The sequence below is a fragment of the Juglans regia genome, chromosome 11 (genome assembly GCF_001411555.2).
Source record: "Juglans regia cultivar Chandler chromosome 11, Walnut 2.0, whole genome shotgun sequence".
Classification (NCBI taxonomy): domain Eukaryota; kingdom Viridiplantae; phylum Streptophyta; class Magnoliopsida; order Fagales; family Juglandaceae; genus Juglans; species Juglans regia.
The window spans coordinates 3,000,419-3,018,526 of NC_049911.1; the positions used below are offsets into that span (position 1 = coordinate 3,000,419).

General features: G+C 37.5%; 2 protein-coding genes across 4 annotated transcripts; one reads left to right on the forward strand and one right to left on the reverse strand.

Moving 5' to 3' along the window:
* Window positions 1-1,554: 1,554 nt before the first annotated feature.
* On the forward strand, window positions 1,555-6,045 carry LOC109003485 (bromodomain adjacent to zinc finger domain protein 1A-like). Its single transcript, XM_018981626.2, has 4 exons — window positions 1,555-1,626; window positions 2,316-3,947; window positions 4,045-5,026; window positions 5,612-6,045. The coding sequence occupies exons 2-4, from the start codon at window positions 2,316-2,318 to the stop codon at window positions 5,866-5,868; spliced, it is 2,871 nt and encodes a 956-aa protein (XP_018837171.1). The 5' UTR covers window positions 1,555-1,626; the 3' UTR covers window positions 5,869-6,045.
* Window positions 6,046-6,874: 829 nt separating this feature from the next.
* On the reverse strand, window positions 6,875-16,686 carry LOC109003483 (protein DEHYDRATION-INDUCED 19 homolog 3-like). Of its 3 annotated transcripts, none has more exons than XM_035682708.1 (5): window positions 16,324-16,686; window positions 10,242-10,384; window positions 9,160-9,237; window positions 8,082-8,342; window positions 6,875-7,240 (listed from the first exon to the last, which is right to left on the reverse strand). In XM_035682708.1, exons 1-5 carry the CDS (start codon window positions 16,397-16,399, stop codon window positions 7,142-7,144), a joined length of 657 nt encoding a protein of 218 aa, XP_035538601.1. In that variant the 5' UTR covers window positions 16,400-16,686; the 3' UTR covers window positions 6,875-7,141. The 3 variants fall into 3 exon arrangements, with proteins under 3 accessions (XP_035538601.1, XP_018837169.1, XP_018837170.1); XM_018981624.2 differs by having other exon boundaries at window positions 8,086-8,342; window positions 16,324-16,683; XM_018981625.2 differs by lacking the exon at window positions 9,160-9,237 and having other exon boundaries at window positions 8,086-8,336.
* Between the last annotated feature and the right edge of the window lie 1,422 nt (window positions 16,687-18,108).

The following is an 18,108-nucleotide window of genomic DNA, read 5'->3' on the forward strand; positions in this document are numbered from 1 at the left end:
TGATTCGTTAGATCTATATTATAATAAAAATAATTTTACAATCTAACGAATCACATGAAACCAATAGACTCCATTGCTTAATGAGAATCAAATCACAAGCATTTAAGGGAAAAAAGTGCAAAACACGTTGGACTTCCTGTGTGTCTCGGCATTGCTAATTTGATCCCTCCGGCAGATAATTATAAAGGAATCTTGTAATAGGTTCTATTGATAAAAACCTTTTGTCCTGTGTGTTAAGGGAACAAGCTGTGCTGTTATGAGTATTATAAATTTATTACTAATTTATTCATAAAATTAAGGCAATTATGTACATTTGTGTTAACTGTAACATGTGGATCTCATTGATCATACATTTTCAACCTCAAGCTTGTAGGATTATATGAAGGATCATAATTCTTTAGGGCTTGTTTAGATATGATATTTTTTTAATTTTTTTTTTAAATAAGGTGAAATATTTAGATAGAGCCATCGAGGATGTAGCACGAGACGACTCCCGACCAGAACAAAAAAGTTATTTTTATTTTTATTTTTCTTCAGTTTTTTTATTTTTTTATTTTTCTTCATTCATTTATTAATACTTTTAAACATTTTTTTTTAAAATTTACTATATTACTAAAAATTATTTCCTTAGTTACTAAGAAAAAAGAAAAAAATTGTTGGGACCCGGCTTTTATGGGTTTTGTAAAAGTGTTCGGACACATTAAAAACATGTTTTGATTAGTAAGATTTTTAAAATCTATTTTTACCGGAATTTGAAATAATTGCAGAATCTATTGAAATGATTTGAGATAAGATATGTTTGTGGTTTGTAAAATATATTTTAATTAATGGTGGAATCACTTTTTGAGAAATTTTAGTTTAGAATATCTTTCTCTTTAGAATAATAGAAAGATATACATATAAATTAAATTTTATAATATTTTTTATTATTCATGGAATATTAGATGTTAAATTTTTTTTGTAAGACTCAATTCATATTAATTTTCTCATTTTAAACCCTAGAAAATATGGATTCAAACTCAATTCATATTAACAACTTTGCATCCATGGTTTATATTTAGAAGAAAATTTCCAAATAAACTCAAAAGTTTATTTTAAATATCATTTATTACAAATATTTCATACTATAAATAGACTCTAGTGTATACTTAAACAAGCCATTTTTTCAGTTACGACATTAAAAATAAATTATAACTGAAATTTTATTTCCCTTTTGGTCAGATAGAGATTTGAGGCTTTGCGTGCATATTTTAAAATTGTATCTAATATTACTTATTGTTTTATATTTTATTATGATAATCACAACTTAAATATTATTAATTATGATGATGAATAATAATAATAATATTATTGATGATTTTGTTCCAAGACTACAATTAGTAGAGGGGTTTTTGATCAAGGATAAGAAGTTGATATCCACCGTGGTGTGATGTGCATGAGTGTATTTTATCATTGCCCAAAAGTCAAAAGGTAGCGTTCAACTGCTCTTCAAGGTGAAATGGCATTTTCGTAAAATTGCCAAACACAATAATAATTATATAGACAGCACCCTAACTTGCGTAATGTTCATTGGCTCTATCCTTTGCTTTTCATTTTTGTTTTCCGGTGCTGTCTTCCTCCTCCCAGGTACTAAAACCCCTTCCTTTCTCTCTCTCTGTGTTGATTTTCTCTCAATATATATATATATATATATATATATATATATATATGTATGCTGAATTTATAAGTTTGAAGGAATTTTTCATGAATGAACTCTGTATTTCTCTGTTTCTTTCTGGATTTCAGATTTCTTTTTTCAAAAAAAAAAAAAAAAAAGATCTTGGACTTATTGCTTTGGGAATTTTCTAATGCTAATGGTGGGTTTCTTTCAAAATCTAAAGTTTTTTCTTTTTAAAGAATTGCAATTCAAATGAATTTTTTTTTATCCAATGTAAAGATTTATAATTGATTAATTCATGATTTTTTATTTTGAATTCTCACGTATTTTGAATAAATTATGGCAAAATCCTGGGATTTGGATTTATTTTTGTCTCTTTGGGTTTTTTATATCTATGCTGAAACAGATCGATGATAAGAACTAATGGGGGGGACTGGTACTTTTTCCTTTGTCAGATAGCAGTAGTTTTTACACCTCATTTGAGTAGTAGACCGTAAGCTAGAAACGGAAAAGCTTAAAGTCAAAGAACCTTAGTATTTATTTCCTATATACGTTTTGATTCGATCTCAGTTGTTGGAATTGAACTTGATAATGTTTGTGTGATTGGATTTAAGTAATTGGGGTTTTGGAAATTTGTGTTTTTTGGGTGCACGAACAGATGGTGAGGGGAGGGAAGGTTGGTTGCAAGAGGAACTTCAACAGAAGGGTTCGTTCGAAAGACAAGGGTTCCGATGACTCAGATGAGGATTATGTGGTTTCGAATGAAGAAAACGAGTTCTCAGATGGTTGGGACGAGGATTATTGCTTTGCTGTAGATGGGAATGCATCAGAAGAGAGTTATGGAAGTTTTGTAAAAGAGGAGGAGGAAGAAGAAGAAGCGTACAAGGAAGACGACGACGATGATGAAGAATATGATGAAGGAGAAGAAGAGGAGGAGGAGGTGAGGAGGGTTGTTGAACCAAAGGTCAGATCAAAAGCACAAAAGGTTAATTCGAGTCACAAGAAAGGTGGGGTGAAAACAGCAAGAAAGAGGGGAAGAGTTATATATGATGAGGATGAAGAATATGATGAAGGAGTAGAAGAGGAGGAGGAGGAGGAGGAAGAGGAGGAGGTGAGGAGGGTTTTTGAACCAAAGGTCAGATCAAAAGTGCAAAAGGTTAATTTGAGTTGCCAGAAAGTTGGGGCGAAAACAGCGAGAAAGAGGAGAAGAGTTATATTTGATGATGATGATGATGATGATGATGAAGAATATGATGAAGGAGAAGAAGAGGAGGAGGAGGAGGAGGAGGAGGTGAGGAAGGTTGTTGAATCAAAGGTTAGCTCAAAAGTGCAAAATGTTAATTCAAGTCACCAGAAAGGTGGGGTGAAAACATCGAGAAAGAGGAGAAGAGTTATATATGATGATGACGAAGATGGGGATGAGGATTATGAGGTTGAGGAGGAGGAGAAGGATGACGATTTTATGCTGGATGAAGATATTTGTTCGGATGAAGAAGAGGAATTGGGGGGGAGAAAGAGGAGAAATAATATGAAAGTGGGCAAGAGAGGTTGGCAGGAAAAGAATTCTTTAAGGGGTCAAAAGGGGAAGAGGAAATCTAAAGTTTTGAAGAAGCCTTTGAGAAAGAAAAGAAGAAAGAATGGTGGGTTGAGGAGGCAAGTGCAATATGAGAATGGTTGCAATGGTGGTATTGAGTTCGTTAATAATAGATCAATTGTGAGAGAAAAGAGCAAGAAAAACCCGGGTCCAAAAAAGAGGAGGTATATTGCACGTTCAGATTCAGATTTCATGTCTTCTGGATCATCAGATTATGACTATACTCTTTCTGAGGAAGAGAAGCATACCATCTCTGAAGAAGAGAGACAACAAGTGAGAGAAGCCAGGGAGTTCTGTGGAAATTTAAGAAGTAGCTTGAGGAGCTCATCTTTACCGTGTGGAATTCAGGAGGTCCGGGATTTTCATCAACAAAGAAAACCTCAGGTAGGGAAGGGTAAGGAGAAGTTAGAGGAACCTCTGGGAAAGAAGGGTAAGGAGAAGGTGGAGGAAGTGAGGACCGAGCTGGGAAAGCAAGTGTGTGGAATTTGCCTGTCTGAAGAAGATAACAGGAGAGCGAAGGGAACACTGGACTGTTGTTCTCATTATTTTTGTTTTGCTTGCATCATGGAGTGGGCAAAAGTGGAATCTCGCTGCCCTTTATGCAAGCAGAGGTTCAAGACAATCAGTAAGCCTGCAAGGTCGACTGCAGGAATTGATTTGAGAGAAGTGCTGATTCCGGTCCCCGAGCGTGATCAGGTATCTTACTGCTTTCCTCTTACTGTGTTTGTGCTCTTTTAGTGTTCTTTCTGGTTGCTTATTTCCTGAACTCAAATGGGTTCACTGCTTTATACAGGTTTATCAACCCTCTGAGGAAGAAGTCAGGAGTTACCTTGATCCATATGAGAATGTGATTTGTACTGAATGCCATGAAGGTGGGGATGATGATCTCATGTTGCTGTGTGATGTCTGTGATTCACCTGCACACACCTATTGCGTTGGTCTCGGACGGGAAGTACCTGATGGTAATTGGTATTGTGATGGTTGTAGACCCGTTGCTCTGGCATCGTCAAGTTCCCAAGTGCAAGATCATATGCCTGATCAAAGGACTAGAAGCAACATCATGTCTAATCGGCCACCACAATTTGTAAATGTAAGGGAAGGTTTAGATCTCAATTTATTGTCCTCACCTCTTACAACATTTTCCCAAGGATTTGGGAATCTTTCGTCCCCCAGACTTCCCGTTGGAGATTCTCGAGCAGCTTCTCCAGTATCTGGAGCAGGGGCACCAACTCTTTCAGGGAGACGCTGGATACATCGTCAAATACAACATCTCATTTCCTTTAATCGAATGAATTCTATGGCTGGTAGAACTGATGGGACTCCAGCGGCTAATTCAAGAGACTTTTCAAGTTCTCAAAGTAATCAAGATCAAGACAGGGATACTACAACTCAACACACAAGAACGCAAGAAATGGGGTCATCATATCATACATTCTTTGAGGATAGGTTACAGGACAGTCCCTCTCCATCATTTCAAAATAGGGATTTCTTTTCCTCGAGATTAAGCTTTTTAAGAAGGCAATCAGCTCAAGACCAGACTAATATGACTACGGAAAGGTCTTCTTTGAATGGAACGTTATGGCCTGAACCTTCAGGGATGGATCCAATTCCGGGTTATGAGCAACTCCAATACAACAGATCATCAAATATTGGGTCTGATGGTAGTTTGTCACCTTATACAGTTAGAGAGGGGATCGAGCTTCACACGGCTAAAGAACAAGTGCAATCTATGGTTAGAAAACACTTGAAGAACTTGTCCCAAGATATTGATTTAGGTATGCAAATTCTACTTTCTTTTACCAACGTTGTGTAGTCCAAATGTTTAACACTGCAGTTGTAGAGTCTGAGTATTAACAAACTCGGTCAATTGAAGTGAGAAATCCTCGTTTCAGAAATTCTGAAACAACTCATGCATGGTCAACACAAGAACGTCTTCTGGTATGATTTTCTCATATGGAAAAAACACTTTGTACTCTCTAACTTCCCGACTTTTTACACTTTGCTCCCCAAACTAACAAAACCAGTACATTCACAAGAAATTGACAAATAGTGCATTCGCCCAATTTTGGCCATCTAGATTTTTCCGTATTAACTATTTTTCATTCATCTTAATGGTCAAAATTGGACGAGGATGTTATTTTTTTTTCTTGTACATTGGATGACAATGCATCAGTTTTGATAATTTGGGATGCAAAATGTAAAATGCTTGGTAGTTGGAAGGTGCAAAATGTATTTTCTCCTCATATTTGAGGTTGCCATTACTTGTCATGTGTTATAGTGTTATATATTTTGATACGTTGATCTCTTACCTATATCATGTTCTCGGAAATGCTCAAACAGGACTTATTCTTTTGATTTAGGTCACAGTACTTTTAAGGACATTGCAAGAAGTTCTACACATACCATAGTAGCTGCATGCGGCATCGAGCATAGGAGGAGCGAGGTTTATTGCCCTGTTCCTCCGCCATCAGTCTGTTCCCACATTGAATTAATGGCAGGTGGACAGACAAGTCTGATGAAAGGTTGTTGCTCTTCTTGCTTCGAATCTTTTGTAGGGGATGTAGTGAAGAGGATCATGGACACAAAAATGCCACCATGGTTGAGTCTAGGCCTTTAGGGGTTGAAGCTGCCGGCATGTCTTCTGCGCAACCTTTTTTTACTAATGCTAGGAATTAGAGAAGAATCTGTGGATAAAAGTGTTCATAGTGATGATTCATCGACATTTAACAAAGAAAACTATTCTTATTGGATCGTGTTAGTGTTAATATATAGATAGAAACTAAATTTTCTACTAGATTCACTAGTTGCGGTGCCAAATTTTTCTCAAGGGGAAACCAAAATGGTTGCCTTCTTTACGTCATTGGTTGTGCTTGACACACTTGGAAGGGTAATTTTTTCAGATGATTGCGTTGGAAGGTTATGTCGTTTATGGTTATATTGGCAGATAATGTTGGTCGAGATTGATATAAGTTATCGTCATCTATCCTTTTTACTTGTGCATGACCTTCCCAAGTCCACGATTTAAAGAAGAAAACTTAGTGCGAAGTTACAAAACAAAGGGGCTAACAACACCACCGAAGCCAAAACTGCCTAATTTTGTTGCCCTGCACCAACCAATGCCAACTCTGTAACTCAACTCATCCATGAAGCCACGACTTGCACCATATTCGCGTCTGAAACACACTGACACCACCCCCCACACGGGTTTTGCCATGGGTTGGAGGATTCATTACTTGCACGCGATTCTTAAGTTCAAGCTTAGTAGCATCAACAGGAAAAAGAATGAATGAACTTTTCTCATTCTTTTATTTCAACAAACGCAAGGCATCCAAACACTCTCAACTGAGCAGCTTCTCCCTTTACCACCCCTTCTTATGGGCAGATATGACCAATTTAAGCCAACTAGCATAAGAAGTCTGAGGTTGCATATCCTAACGTCTGATATGTGGGTTGGGTGCTAAAACTAAACAGGGAACAATGAGGAAGAGGCTGTTTTACAAATAAAGTAGAATCCAAACAATACTACAGAAAAAAAAAATAAAAATGAATTAGACTTTTCAGCATCATTACCTTTTCACCGGTTGTCACCAAAATGAATTTCCAAGAAATAAACTAGGCAGATATCAGTAACAAGATGAATGCCATTCATAGGGAGAACTCACTTCTTTACTTTTTAATTTATGACCTGAGATTAAAAGACGTACACAAGTATGTTCAGGCCTAGCAACTAAAGTTATCATGCAACATAAATTACACTCGTTCCTACATCTTATTCCACACTCTGTTTAATACATTTGCAGATTCACTACAAACAAACCATACATTGCAGGGCTCTTGGTTGTAATTATGAAGACTACTATGCAGCTATTACAAACTTTCTTCATAAATTGTCATCCAGAATGGTAGACAACAACAGCCCATGAACAAACTCGCATCTTTTTGCCTTCTCTTCCTGATCCTTGATAGAGAGCGGAGATGACTGAACATTTCTGTCACCAAAAAAAAGCAACAATTCAGATAAGGCCAGAAAAAAATAATTATTTTAGGCCAATAAGGAAATGGTTCAACATAAACTTTTTTTTATAAGTATGTTTCAACATATAAACTATGATGAATTGGCAGAAGAGTAAAAAGGTAGAATCTCTCTGTAACATGCCTTCTGCAGTTGTGCAGGATGGCCTAAGTTTTACAAATGCTTTTGTAGCATAAAATAATTAACCACATCTATACAGAGATTGATTTGTCATGTTCCACAAACAAGCTCGCATAGATGAAGCAAAATTCCAAATTTTTATCTACACATCATGATTGTGCGCACAAACGCTTGTGTGTTTCACTACCAATAAACTTTATCATGGTGTATCTCTTGAACTCAAGATAACAGGTCAGGATTATAAGCCAGCTTAGCAAGATAGGTATTCATCATATTTCGTTGATTGCCATTCATTCACTGTTCCCTTTGCAATACTGGGAAACAAATGGGACACAGATTCAACTTGCCTAGTTCTACTGCAAAAAGTCAATCTTAATCAACTTGCATCAATCACATTAAGGCCACTTGATTTTTTCAATCTAGCATAATATATATAAATAAGCTAATGATTCTTTCAGAACTATTATGGGACTCTAACATGCTTGGAAGGATATGTGTGTGTGTCCGCCTTTCATTTAGAAGAATAGCCTTTATGTCCTACTCCTAGTCCTATTCTTAGTAATACCATAAAAAAGTAGTTACCTATACAAGGTCAAATTGACAATGACATGTATCCTAATGTACAAATGAAAATATCTTACTAAAATGGACTGGGAAAAAAGTTGAAACGCAATTACATGCCTCTCTGATACTTTATCCTCAGAGCTTTTCTTAACTGAGCCTCCTTCGGTTGAAAGCTGAGGTTGAACACTTAGAAAGTCATCACCCATGGGCAAAATAAATGATGACAACAACGGATCTGGTGCTGCATTGGATGAGGAGACTATACAGGAAGACCCTCCAAAAAGAGACTGGAAGTTTCCTTCTCGCAGTTCTTTCCTCAACAAAGATAGTGTAGAATGCATACCACTTTTACGTGACTTCCTCTTGCGCTGCATGTAAACACTCGTTAAGGAATTTAGAACATTAAGTCAATTTCTCCTTTAGCAAGTATGATGCAAACATGGTTGTTACCAGCCACAACGTTAAGTAATAGGCAAGAAAAAGCAATCCATAAAACATTTGTATGCAGAATGACTTAGATTCTGGAAATGCAATTGTAGAGTTGAAAAATAAAAATAAAAATAAAAAATAACCCTCACAACTTGCACTACTTTTAAAGGTCTGCCATTTCATTTTCCCTTTTTGGTTCCAAAAATAAAAGCAGTAATGAACACAGAAAACTCAGAGGATAAATAAACGGGTGCAGCAAGGGGGAAGGGGTGGATGAAAAATGAATAAATGGTCCATTTCTCAAAGGGACTACTCTTCAGAGAAAATGAAGGAAAAGAAAATTGGTAACTTGAATCATTAGAAAACCATTTAAGTTCAATTACTTTGTATAGATGCTGCACAAAAGTTGTTTCTAAACACATGTTCAAGTAAATTCACTTGCAATTAATCACAAATTGATCGAGAAAATGCATAAAAGGATTCCAAAGGTTTTTTTTTTAATTTTTTTTTTTTTTTATGACGGGGGAAACCACCCCACGGCAAAGCCCTTTGGACTCATCCATGGAACCTAAACTCCCGGGGAGACTAGCATAGCCACCCACCACCATGGCCTCCCACTTAAATCGCAGTTTGATCCCAGGGAGAATCGAACCTGTGACATGGGACTCATGCACACAAGTTCGCCCTTACCACTTGGGCTACCCACGGGTGGGTAGACTCCAAAGAATTGTTGTAAAAGATAATAACTAAAAAAAAGGATATCTTGAATATGTTTCCATGTTGTAGGGTTATGTGAGCAACCATGTCAACCCCCACCCTCATTGCACAAACAGGACATACCTGCAGATAAACAGTCCTTGTTGTCAGCAAATCTAAGGATTAATTAGAGCACCCTCCAGTTGAAGAAAAAAAAAATTTGAAAAAAGCTGTTAAGCTGCAGAATATTTTTGTTCATGTTTTATTTGTCACATAACAAACAAAAAAGCTGTTAAGCCAGAGCTTTGAACTTCCATGATCCTAAACCGGAATAGTAATCAGACCTTTCAGTAAACAGATCAGAACACTACCCCTGCACCCTAATCCACACCAACCTACCCATATACCACCCAACTGTGGGTTGAAGATTGAAGACACACCATCATGTACAGATGAGGGACTTCTAGGAGCCAATCCCCTATGCTTCTATATATATAGAAGGGCTACTGTAGGTTTCCAGAGCTCATTGGTGTTGACCAAAAGCCAAAGCATCTTACAATCTCTTATATCGATATTTTTGTTTTGTTTGTCCACTGCTGGATCGAAAGTTTTTTATAACAAGCCACTGATGGATTGACAAATGTCCAGTTCATCAAATAGTTTCCCCTGAATCAGCATATGTAGAATTATAATGCCATGAAGAGCAGTCAAGATCAAGGCAGCTGCTACCCAATATCATGAGAGGAGATCACTGAGACAGCCTAACTCTCTATATGCTTGTATTCCAACAACTTTGGACCAATTGGATGAATCAATAGCATTACTAACAAAAAACAGATGAATGAGTAGCTATATTGAGAAACTACACCAGTTGGAACTTAAAGCTCGGTTATTTAGTTGAGAAGAACATTGGTTGAAGAAAAAGAATACATTAGTATGCCATTCACTAGCTGCCTCTGAAGAGAAATTACAAGCACAAACTAGCTTTCTAATACCGATGCATACATTGAACAATAACTTCTTTTTTGATAAGTTGCATTGAACAATAAACTTTGAAAAATAGATGTTAAATAAGTTGCAACATTTTACTCGTGTGTAAGTCGTTGCATACATAAGATTGTTATTAACAAACATAAGAGGAGCAATACCCCATTCTTTGCCTCCAAAGGATGCTCCTCGTCAATGTGGCAGCACAATCCAACTATATCGAAATACTCCGAACAAAATGGACATGGAAACTCCTCCCTTGTATCATCATCCCCATCAAGTTCTTCAAAGGCCATGAACATATCTGCAATTCACCACCATATTTCAGTGACTTCAAGAATAATCTTTGCACATGCAATGCAGACCAACTGAATCCCATTTGGTCTGTGGAAAAACTAAGTAAAACCACTTTTTTTTTTTTTTTTTTTGGGAGGGGGGGGGAAGACAAGAAATTTTTTTTTTTTTTATAAGTAAAATAAGTATTATTAACAAAAAGGGGCAACAACTGCCAGTTACAAAAATGTATGCCCTATTTACAAAGGCACGTTAGAAACTAAGAAATCATGAAGTTCCATGCCATTAAAGTCCACAGCAATGGCCCAAGTACAAAGAGTCCTAAAAAAGAAAATTTTTAGTTCTTCCAGCGATCTCTCATTGTCTTCAAACGTCCTCTCATTTCACTCCTGCCACAAGCACCACATGATACAAATAGGAATCATCTTCCAAATCTCTTTGATCTGGTGCACCCCTCGGATAAATGTCCAACACGCCAATATATCCACCACGGATTCCGGCATAACCCATGTGAGATCCATCCTTTTAAACACCTCATTCCAGAGCGTCCTGGCTACCTCACAATACAAGAGTAAATGATTCACCGCCTCACCTCCTCCTTTACACATACAACACCAGTCTACGATGATTATCCTCTTCTTTCTCAGATTATCTGTAATAAGAATCTTGCCTAATGCCGCTGTCCACACAAAGAAAGAAGCTTTTGGAAGGGCCTTGTGTCGCCAGAGCCTTTTCCAGGAAAACTGTGCCCCTGGCACTTGTGCAAGGACCTTATAATAGGAACGAACAGTGAAAACCCCTTTTCCTGCAGGAATCCACCAGAGACTATCCTCATGCTGGATATTAGGACTATAAGAGTACAGAAAACTATAAAACTCTGCAAAAATCTCCATCTCCCAATCCCGTGCCGCCCAGTTGAAATTGATATTCCAGTGAATACCCCGTTCTGAGATTCTCATAACCTCCGCCACTATAGTTTCTTTGGCACTTGCTATCTGGAAGAGAATAGGAAACAACTCTTGGAGGGCACTGTTACCACACCATGCATCTTTCCAAAATCTGATCGTGGCACCTGAACCCACCTGAAATCTCGTGTGTCGATAAAAAACCTCCCACCCTTTTCTAATATACTTCCATAGCCCCCTTCCATGTGCCCCCCTAACTTCTCTAGTACACCAACCTTCCCCTAAACCACCATATTTATTTTCTATCACAGTTCTCCATAGGGCTTATGGCTCCTTGGTATATCGCCATAGCCATTTACCAAGTAACAACCGATTAAACAACCGCATATTTCTGATACCCAAATCGCCATTAGAGATAGGATGGCATACATTTTCCCATTTGACCAGATGAAATTTAAACTCTTCTCCCATTCCACCCCACAGAAAATCTCTTTGTAACTTCTCAAGACGACTCGCCACACTTGCCGAAATAGGGAATAAAGATAAGAAATAAGTTGGTAGATCAGAAAGTGTGCTTTTAATCAAAGTAATCCGACCCCCTTTTGACAAGTACATTATCTTCCACCCTGCCAGTTTCCTTTCTATTTTTTCAATTACTGTGTCCCAAATCGAGCGTGCCCTCGAAGCTATACCTAAAGGTAATCCCAGGTAAGTCATAGGAAGAGACTTTATCTTACAACCCAACGTGTCAGCCAACTCCCTAATATTCTGAACCTCTCCAATCAGTACCAACTCAAATTTATCACAGTTCACTTTTAGACCAGACACTGCTTCAAAACACAGTAGACACGCCTTCACAGCCAGCACCTGGTCCCGATCAGCTTCACACATAATAAGCGTATCATCTGCGAACAACAAATGAGAGATAGTAGTAATATCCCTGGTTGGAGAACCAATTTGGAAACCCCTAACAAAACCATCAGCCGACAAGGCCGAGATCATCCTGCTTAGTGCCTCCATCACAATAACAAAAAGTAAACGAGATAACGGATCCCCTTACCTCAGACCACGAGAACTCTGAAAGAAATCCTCAGGGCTACCATTAATCAATACAGAAAACCGTACCGTAGAGATACACCACCTAATCCAAGACCTCCACCTTTCACCAAAACCACACCTACCCAATAGATGTATGAGGAAGTCCCAATTAACATGGTCATACGCCTTTTCCATATCCAACTTGCACATAATACCTGAGTTTCCATCCTTCAATCTGCTATCCAAACATTCATTGGCAATTAGAACCGCATCGAGAATCTGTCTTCCTTTAACAAAGGCATTTTGAGGCTTGGTCACAATTTTTCCCAGAACCTCACTTAAGCGATTTGCAAGCACTTTTGAGATAATCTTGTATACTCCATTTACTAAGCTTATAGGCCGAAAATCTGAGATCTCAATAGCCCCGGCCTTTTTAGGAATCAAGGCAAGGAATGTGAAATTAAGACTTTTCTCAAATTTTCCAAACGAGGTTAACCGGCCCAACCGCTTTTGCCATACGTCCGGAAACTGGCTTTCCCACTCTGGTGAAATTAGGAAACGATCCAATCGATTCCATGTATGATTATTAGACCATGTAGCAAGGCCCCCTGTTAGTGGTAGATCTATCAAATTCAAGTTGAAGATGCACTCTGAGAACTCCAAGTTTGCTGGTCTCAATCTTCTATTTCCAAAACTTTCACTTTGGAATCGAGCAACATTAAAATCACCCCCAATACACCAAGGGAGTTCCCACCAGCAATGAACCCCAGCTAGCTCATCCCACAGTAATCTTCTATCCACGTCTAAATTGGGCCCATAAAACCCTGCAAAAGCCCACAAGAAACCATCCGCCACACTTCTAAAAGAGCACGCTACCATATATTTCCCTATGTAATCCTCTACTTTCTCCACCACCCGCCTATCCCACAACATTATAACTCCTCCCGATGCACCCGAAGAAGCCAAATACACCCAATCTACATAATTACTACTCCATATACTCCTCACAATCCTCCTATTGATTAACTTCAGCTTCGTTTCTTGTAAACAAACGATGTCCGCTTTCTACTCACGAAGTAAGTGCCGAATCCGAAGATGCTTTTCTATCTCATTAAGACCGCGGACATTTCAAGACACAATTTTTGGCTTCATTTATGAACAAACAGCCCCTTCCTTTTTACCCAACTCCTACTAGGACTACCCTCCGAGTTCATCGACCACATCAGCCTTTTGAGCTCCCGATTCTGCTTCAAGTCCCCCTTCCTTTTCTGTTGATACCCAGCTTCCATAGCAGTTAACAATGCTATGAACTGCTCTTCATACCCCTCGCAATTAATCCCCACAAAATGTTGAATCTCTTTCACCTTATGTAATACCCAGTCTGAAGCTTGATCTGGAAAACAATAGTTCAATGGGATAGGATTGCTACTATGGAAATTCTGAAAATCCTCCCCCACAGAAAATTCCTCTAAACCCAACTGATCGCAAGACTCAGAGAGGACTAAGGTAGTGTTTGGATGTTGAAGTGAGTTGAGTTGAGTTGAGTTGAGATGATAAAATATTGTTAGAATATTATTTTTTAATATTATTATTATTTTGAGATTTGAAAAAGTTGAATTATTTATTATATTTTGTATTGGGATTTGAAAAAATTGTAATGATGAGTTGAGATGAATTGAGATGAGTTTGGAAACCAAACGAAGCCTAAATCATCCTCCACCGAGTGCATGAGGTCCTCGGACTCCTCATCCCCAACCTCCGACTCAGAAACCTCTAAGGGTCTAACAGATAATTTCGCCGGATCCAACCTCGTGCCTTCCATAGATGTCGGTGAAATTTGGGTCGCATTTTCCCGGATTTCGAACTCCTTCTGTGCACAGAACACCGGTGACGCCTCGTCGGCGACCTCTACAGCTGTCATCGGCGGTTTCTGTGCTACCTCCGCCATTGGTAGACTTTCCGGCACGAAGCCAAGGCTGGGTGTCGCGCCGCTGTGTTGATCGCGTCGTTGGGCTGGATCTTCACACTCGGATCCTTGCCCGCCCATTTGGGCCTTGAGCTGGGACGGCCTAGCCCCTGCTGAAGAGGACAAGCCTCGCTGTAACTTGGGCCGAGTTTGCCCATTTAATTTCCTCCAAACGGCCCGCCCCTTTTGTTTACTCTTGTGTTGGGCCTCATTTCGGGTTTTGCTAGACCCAGCCCCCCAATACTTTTTTAATCCACCCGTATCTCCAACCCGCCCCATATTCCTTTTTAATACGTCCGTGTCTTCGTTTTCCTTAAACACCCCAACAAATTCCACAATTTCAGCCATACCTCTTTGCAGATACCGCAGCTGGCCTTGCATCGCCATCAGTAGTCTTCGCACTTCCCACGCCTCCTGACACGCCGCGGAGTTCCTGCCATGGGTATGGTTCGGAATTGCGTCTTGACTCCACCTCCCTTGTCTCCTGTCAGAAAATGTCACTCCACCTTCCCGTTTCCTCATAGCTTTCGGCAACGACGAGGATAAGGCCTCCTTATACGTCCATGACTAAAACTTCACCGCCTCCTTCCCAATGTTCACCTGAGTTCCTCCATTAACAGAGACCTCTATACCACTTTCTAACAATACCTCCCGCATTTTCCTCCAACCCCACCCATTATTTCCTTCTGGAATGCACAGTACATTTCTCCTCCCCCTGGGTTATATTTAGAGACTTCAAGATATCTTCCTCTATGGTTTGTGCATCGTTGAGCAATAAGACTGTAGTAGCCATCTCTAGTTGCTGAATACACCTCCTTCTTCCCCTCTCTTAAACTTTCCTCTAACACCTTCCTCAGCCAATGCGTTGATGATGCTCCCAAAATCACTGTATAATCCATCTTCCAGCTTCTCTCGGTGACTCGCACTAATCCACCACCCACTTTTGACAGAATAAATCTTTTGGATTCAATAACCACCTCTATGGGATAACCCATATTGAATAAGAAGCAGTTAACACCAATCTCAAGATTTATTTCACCATTAACAGAACACTATCAACGAAGAAACACCAAACAGCGTGATATTTTTCAAACGTGCATGAGAAAACAGGGGAGGGAGAAAAGTGTACGGAGAGAAAAGGGGAGAGATGGTGGGAGATGGTAAGAGGATCCTCTCTTAGTTCTTGATGGGAAGACAAGAAATTCAAGCCAAATAGTTGGAGTTTTAAAGTTCACTTCACTTATACTTCATCATTAATCACAACTCGGAGTTCTAAAGTCCATTTACAAGATACCAAAACACACACACACTCTTGAAAAATGTAGAGATCTTATTATACCAAACTCTTTCAAGCATAAATCTAAATTACAAAATTGAGAAAATATATCATCACTCTCAAAGCATCCAAACAAAACACCCAAAGATTAGTTTAACTCTTCAGAACAAACAATTACACCAACCTCTAAAATGTGAACTTTTCATCAACTCCCACATCTATTCAACATATAATTTAAGCTCTAATTCTCCGGTGACCAAAATTTTCCTCATTTCTCGCCTAACAAATAAACCAACAAAAGGAAGAGAGACATCCAGGCCACCTTAAAATTAAATATTGTCCATTCACGACATGCAAATGATAATGTTATTGATGATGGTGATAATCTAAACAACCCTCTTTCGATCGTTAATAAGGCTTAACTTATTAAAAAATTAATATACGCCATCCTGCAGTAACCAGGATTTTCCCTTAGTTTCTTAGCTATCAAACAACCCGCAGGTTGTGTTACAGATTATATATTCACAGACTTCACTAAAGGTAAACCTTTTCCAGTTTCCACATCTAAATAACCACAAATCCAAGCTCCAACAATACTCACCGCCAAATTTCACCCTTTTTCTCAGCAACCATAAAAACCCGAAAAACAAAAAGGAAAAGAAGCGATACTCAGCCTACATAGCCACATAAAAGCAAACTCTCCAACTCGCACATCTAAAACAACCGATAACAAGAGAAAAGAAAAGGTGGTCAATCCAGCTCACCGGATCGCGATTGAAGAGCGGACTGGTACCGCCTTGAAGCGGAAGAGAGACGAGCGCTCCACGAATCATTATCCATAGCTTAATCTCCAACTCCTCTTCTGAATCAAATCGATTCCAAACGATGCTCTGTACCCAAAACGCACCGTTTCACCAACAGAATCCTGTCTCCTCTGGGTTTAAGATCCAATTCGCCTGAGATGAGGGATAGACAGAATTTGGGTAGGGTTTGAGCTCAGACGGAGAGATGTAATGAAATTTCACAATAAAAGGAAGTGGAATTAATTCACTGCATTTTTTCTATTTATGCCAAAATGAAATAAATTCGCTTAACTCATCCAATAAAATCGATTAAACAGAAGAAGATTGATAAGATGATTCTTCAAAACTCTTATTCACATGTAAGTTAATATATATTTTTTTTAATCCTTAAATAAGTAGTATGATTCCATTCATCTATGTCATGTTCTAATATCATGAAAAAATTTATAAATTTAATTTATCTTATAAAATCGATTTAATAAAAAAAATTGTTTACTTTTTATAAATATATTTAAAATTTTAGTTATAAATAATGTGAAATTATTTTTCAAAACAAAATAACCGACAAAAATTGAGTTGTACGTATCAAAAATAAAATTACAAAAATTTTCCTAGACAACTGTACGCGCATGGGCTCTCATATTTATTGCTCCTACACGCAGTATATTTATTTAATTTTTTTAACGAAAGTAATATATTAAATAACAGTTTTCCTAACTTATTTTTGTTTAATCTTTTAGTTTTGATTTTTCTGTTATTTTTATTTTGTTTTTAAGAGAATCTCGGAGTTGATAAAATTATTATATAATAAATATAAGGAGATAGCTGGACTTAATGGTATGTATGATTCTATATTTAATTAAACGATACTACAAGTAAACTGAGCTATTGTGGCGATTTTTTGACCGCTGGAAATAATATTACCGCAATAGTCCAGTTTTCACGGTGATTTTCTGCTTCGACGCTACTTCAAAGGGGTTCGGTTTTAATTTTATCTTTTACGACGAATTTAACGTTTTTTGCGGCGATTATGTTCATTATTTTCGACAAATTTGAGTATTGGGAAAGCCCAATTTTCTTATAGTGCGATGAGTAAAAAAAAGCCAACATATATAATGATCCTGCAAATTAAAAGAGTAATTCTTTCAGTTTAGTGATAATAATAGTCCTTGTGGTCTAGATTTATTGCTGCTAATGTGTTTTGGATTTGGAATTGAGAATTGTTTTAAACACAAAAATATTTCATAAAAATAAATTCATAAATTGATGTGATTTAATATAGTATGTTAAATTATAAAATTATTTTTATTATAATAACTGACTGCATATTTATATTGTCCAATAGTGTTGAGCCGAGAAGCTTTAGTTAAGTACATATGTTAAGATATTAGAGAAGTGCTACTATAGCTGCAAAGAGATACTATAAAAATAAATTTATTAATTAATCTATTAAATTAATCTATTATATATATTTTTATTGGTTTAATTTTTTGGAATAAGTGCTGATTATTTTATATGGTATCGAAGTAGAAGTATTATTGAGTTTGAATTCTAACTTTACACTCTATATTATTTAATTAATTTTATTATGAATAACACTATTGTACTGATCACTTGATAAAATTATGAGTTGTAAGTTACACACACAAATATATATATATATATATATATTTATATATATATTTGTATATAGACGATTTACTACTCAATAAAAAATTATTCATTTTATTGCACATCCAATAATAC

Coding starts and splice junctions, on each gene's coding strand:
- LOC109003485 (XM_018981626.2), top strand. CDS start 2,316: ATGGTGAGGGGAGGGAAGGTTGGTTGCAAGAGGAACTTCAACAGAAGG. Junction 3,948..4,044: donor CGGTCCCCGAGCGTGATCAG/GTATCTTACTGC, acceptor TGCTTTATACAG/GTTTATCAACCCTCTGAGGA. Junction 5,027..5,611: donor GTCCCAAGATATTGATTTAG/GTATGCAAATTC, acceptor CTTTTGATTTAG/GTCACAGTACTTTTAAGGAC.
- LOC109003483 (XM_018981624.2), bottom strand. CDS start 16,399: ATGGATAATGATTCGTGGAGCGCTCGTCTCTCTTCCGCTTCAAGGCGG. Junction 8,343..9,159: donor AACATGGAAACATATTCAAG/ATATCCTTTTTT, acceptor ACGAGTGTTTAC/ATGCAGCGCAAGAGGAAGTC. Junction 7,241..8,085: donor GAGGATAAAGTATCAGAGAG/GCATGTAATTGC, acceptor TTTTGGTGACAG/AAATGTTCAGTCATCTCCGC.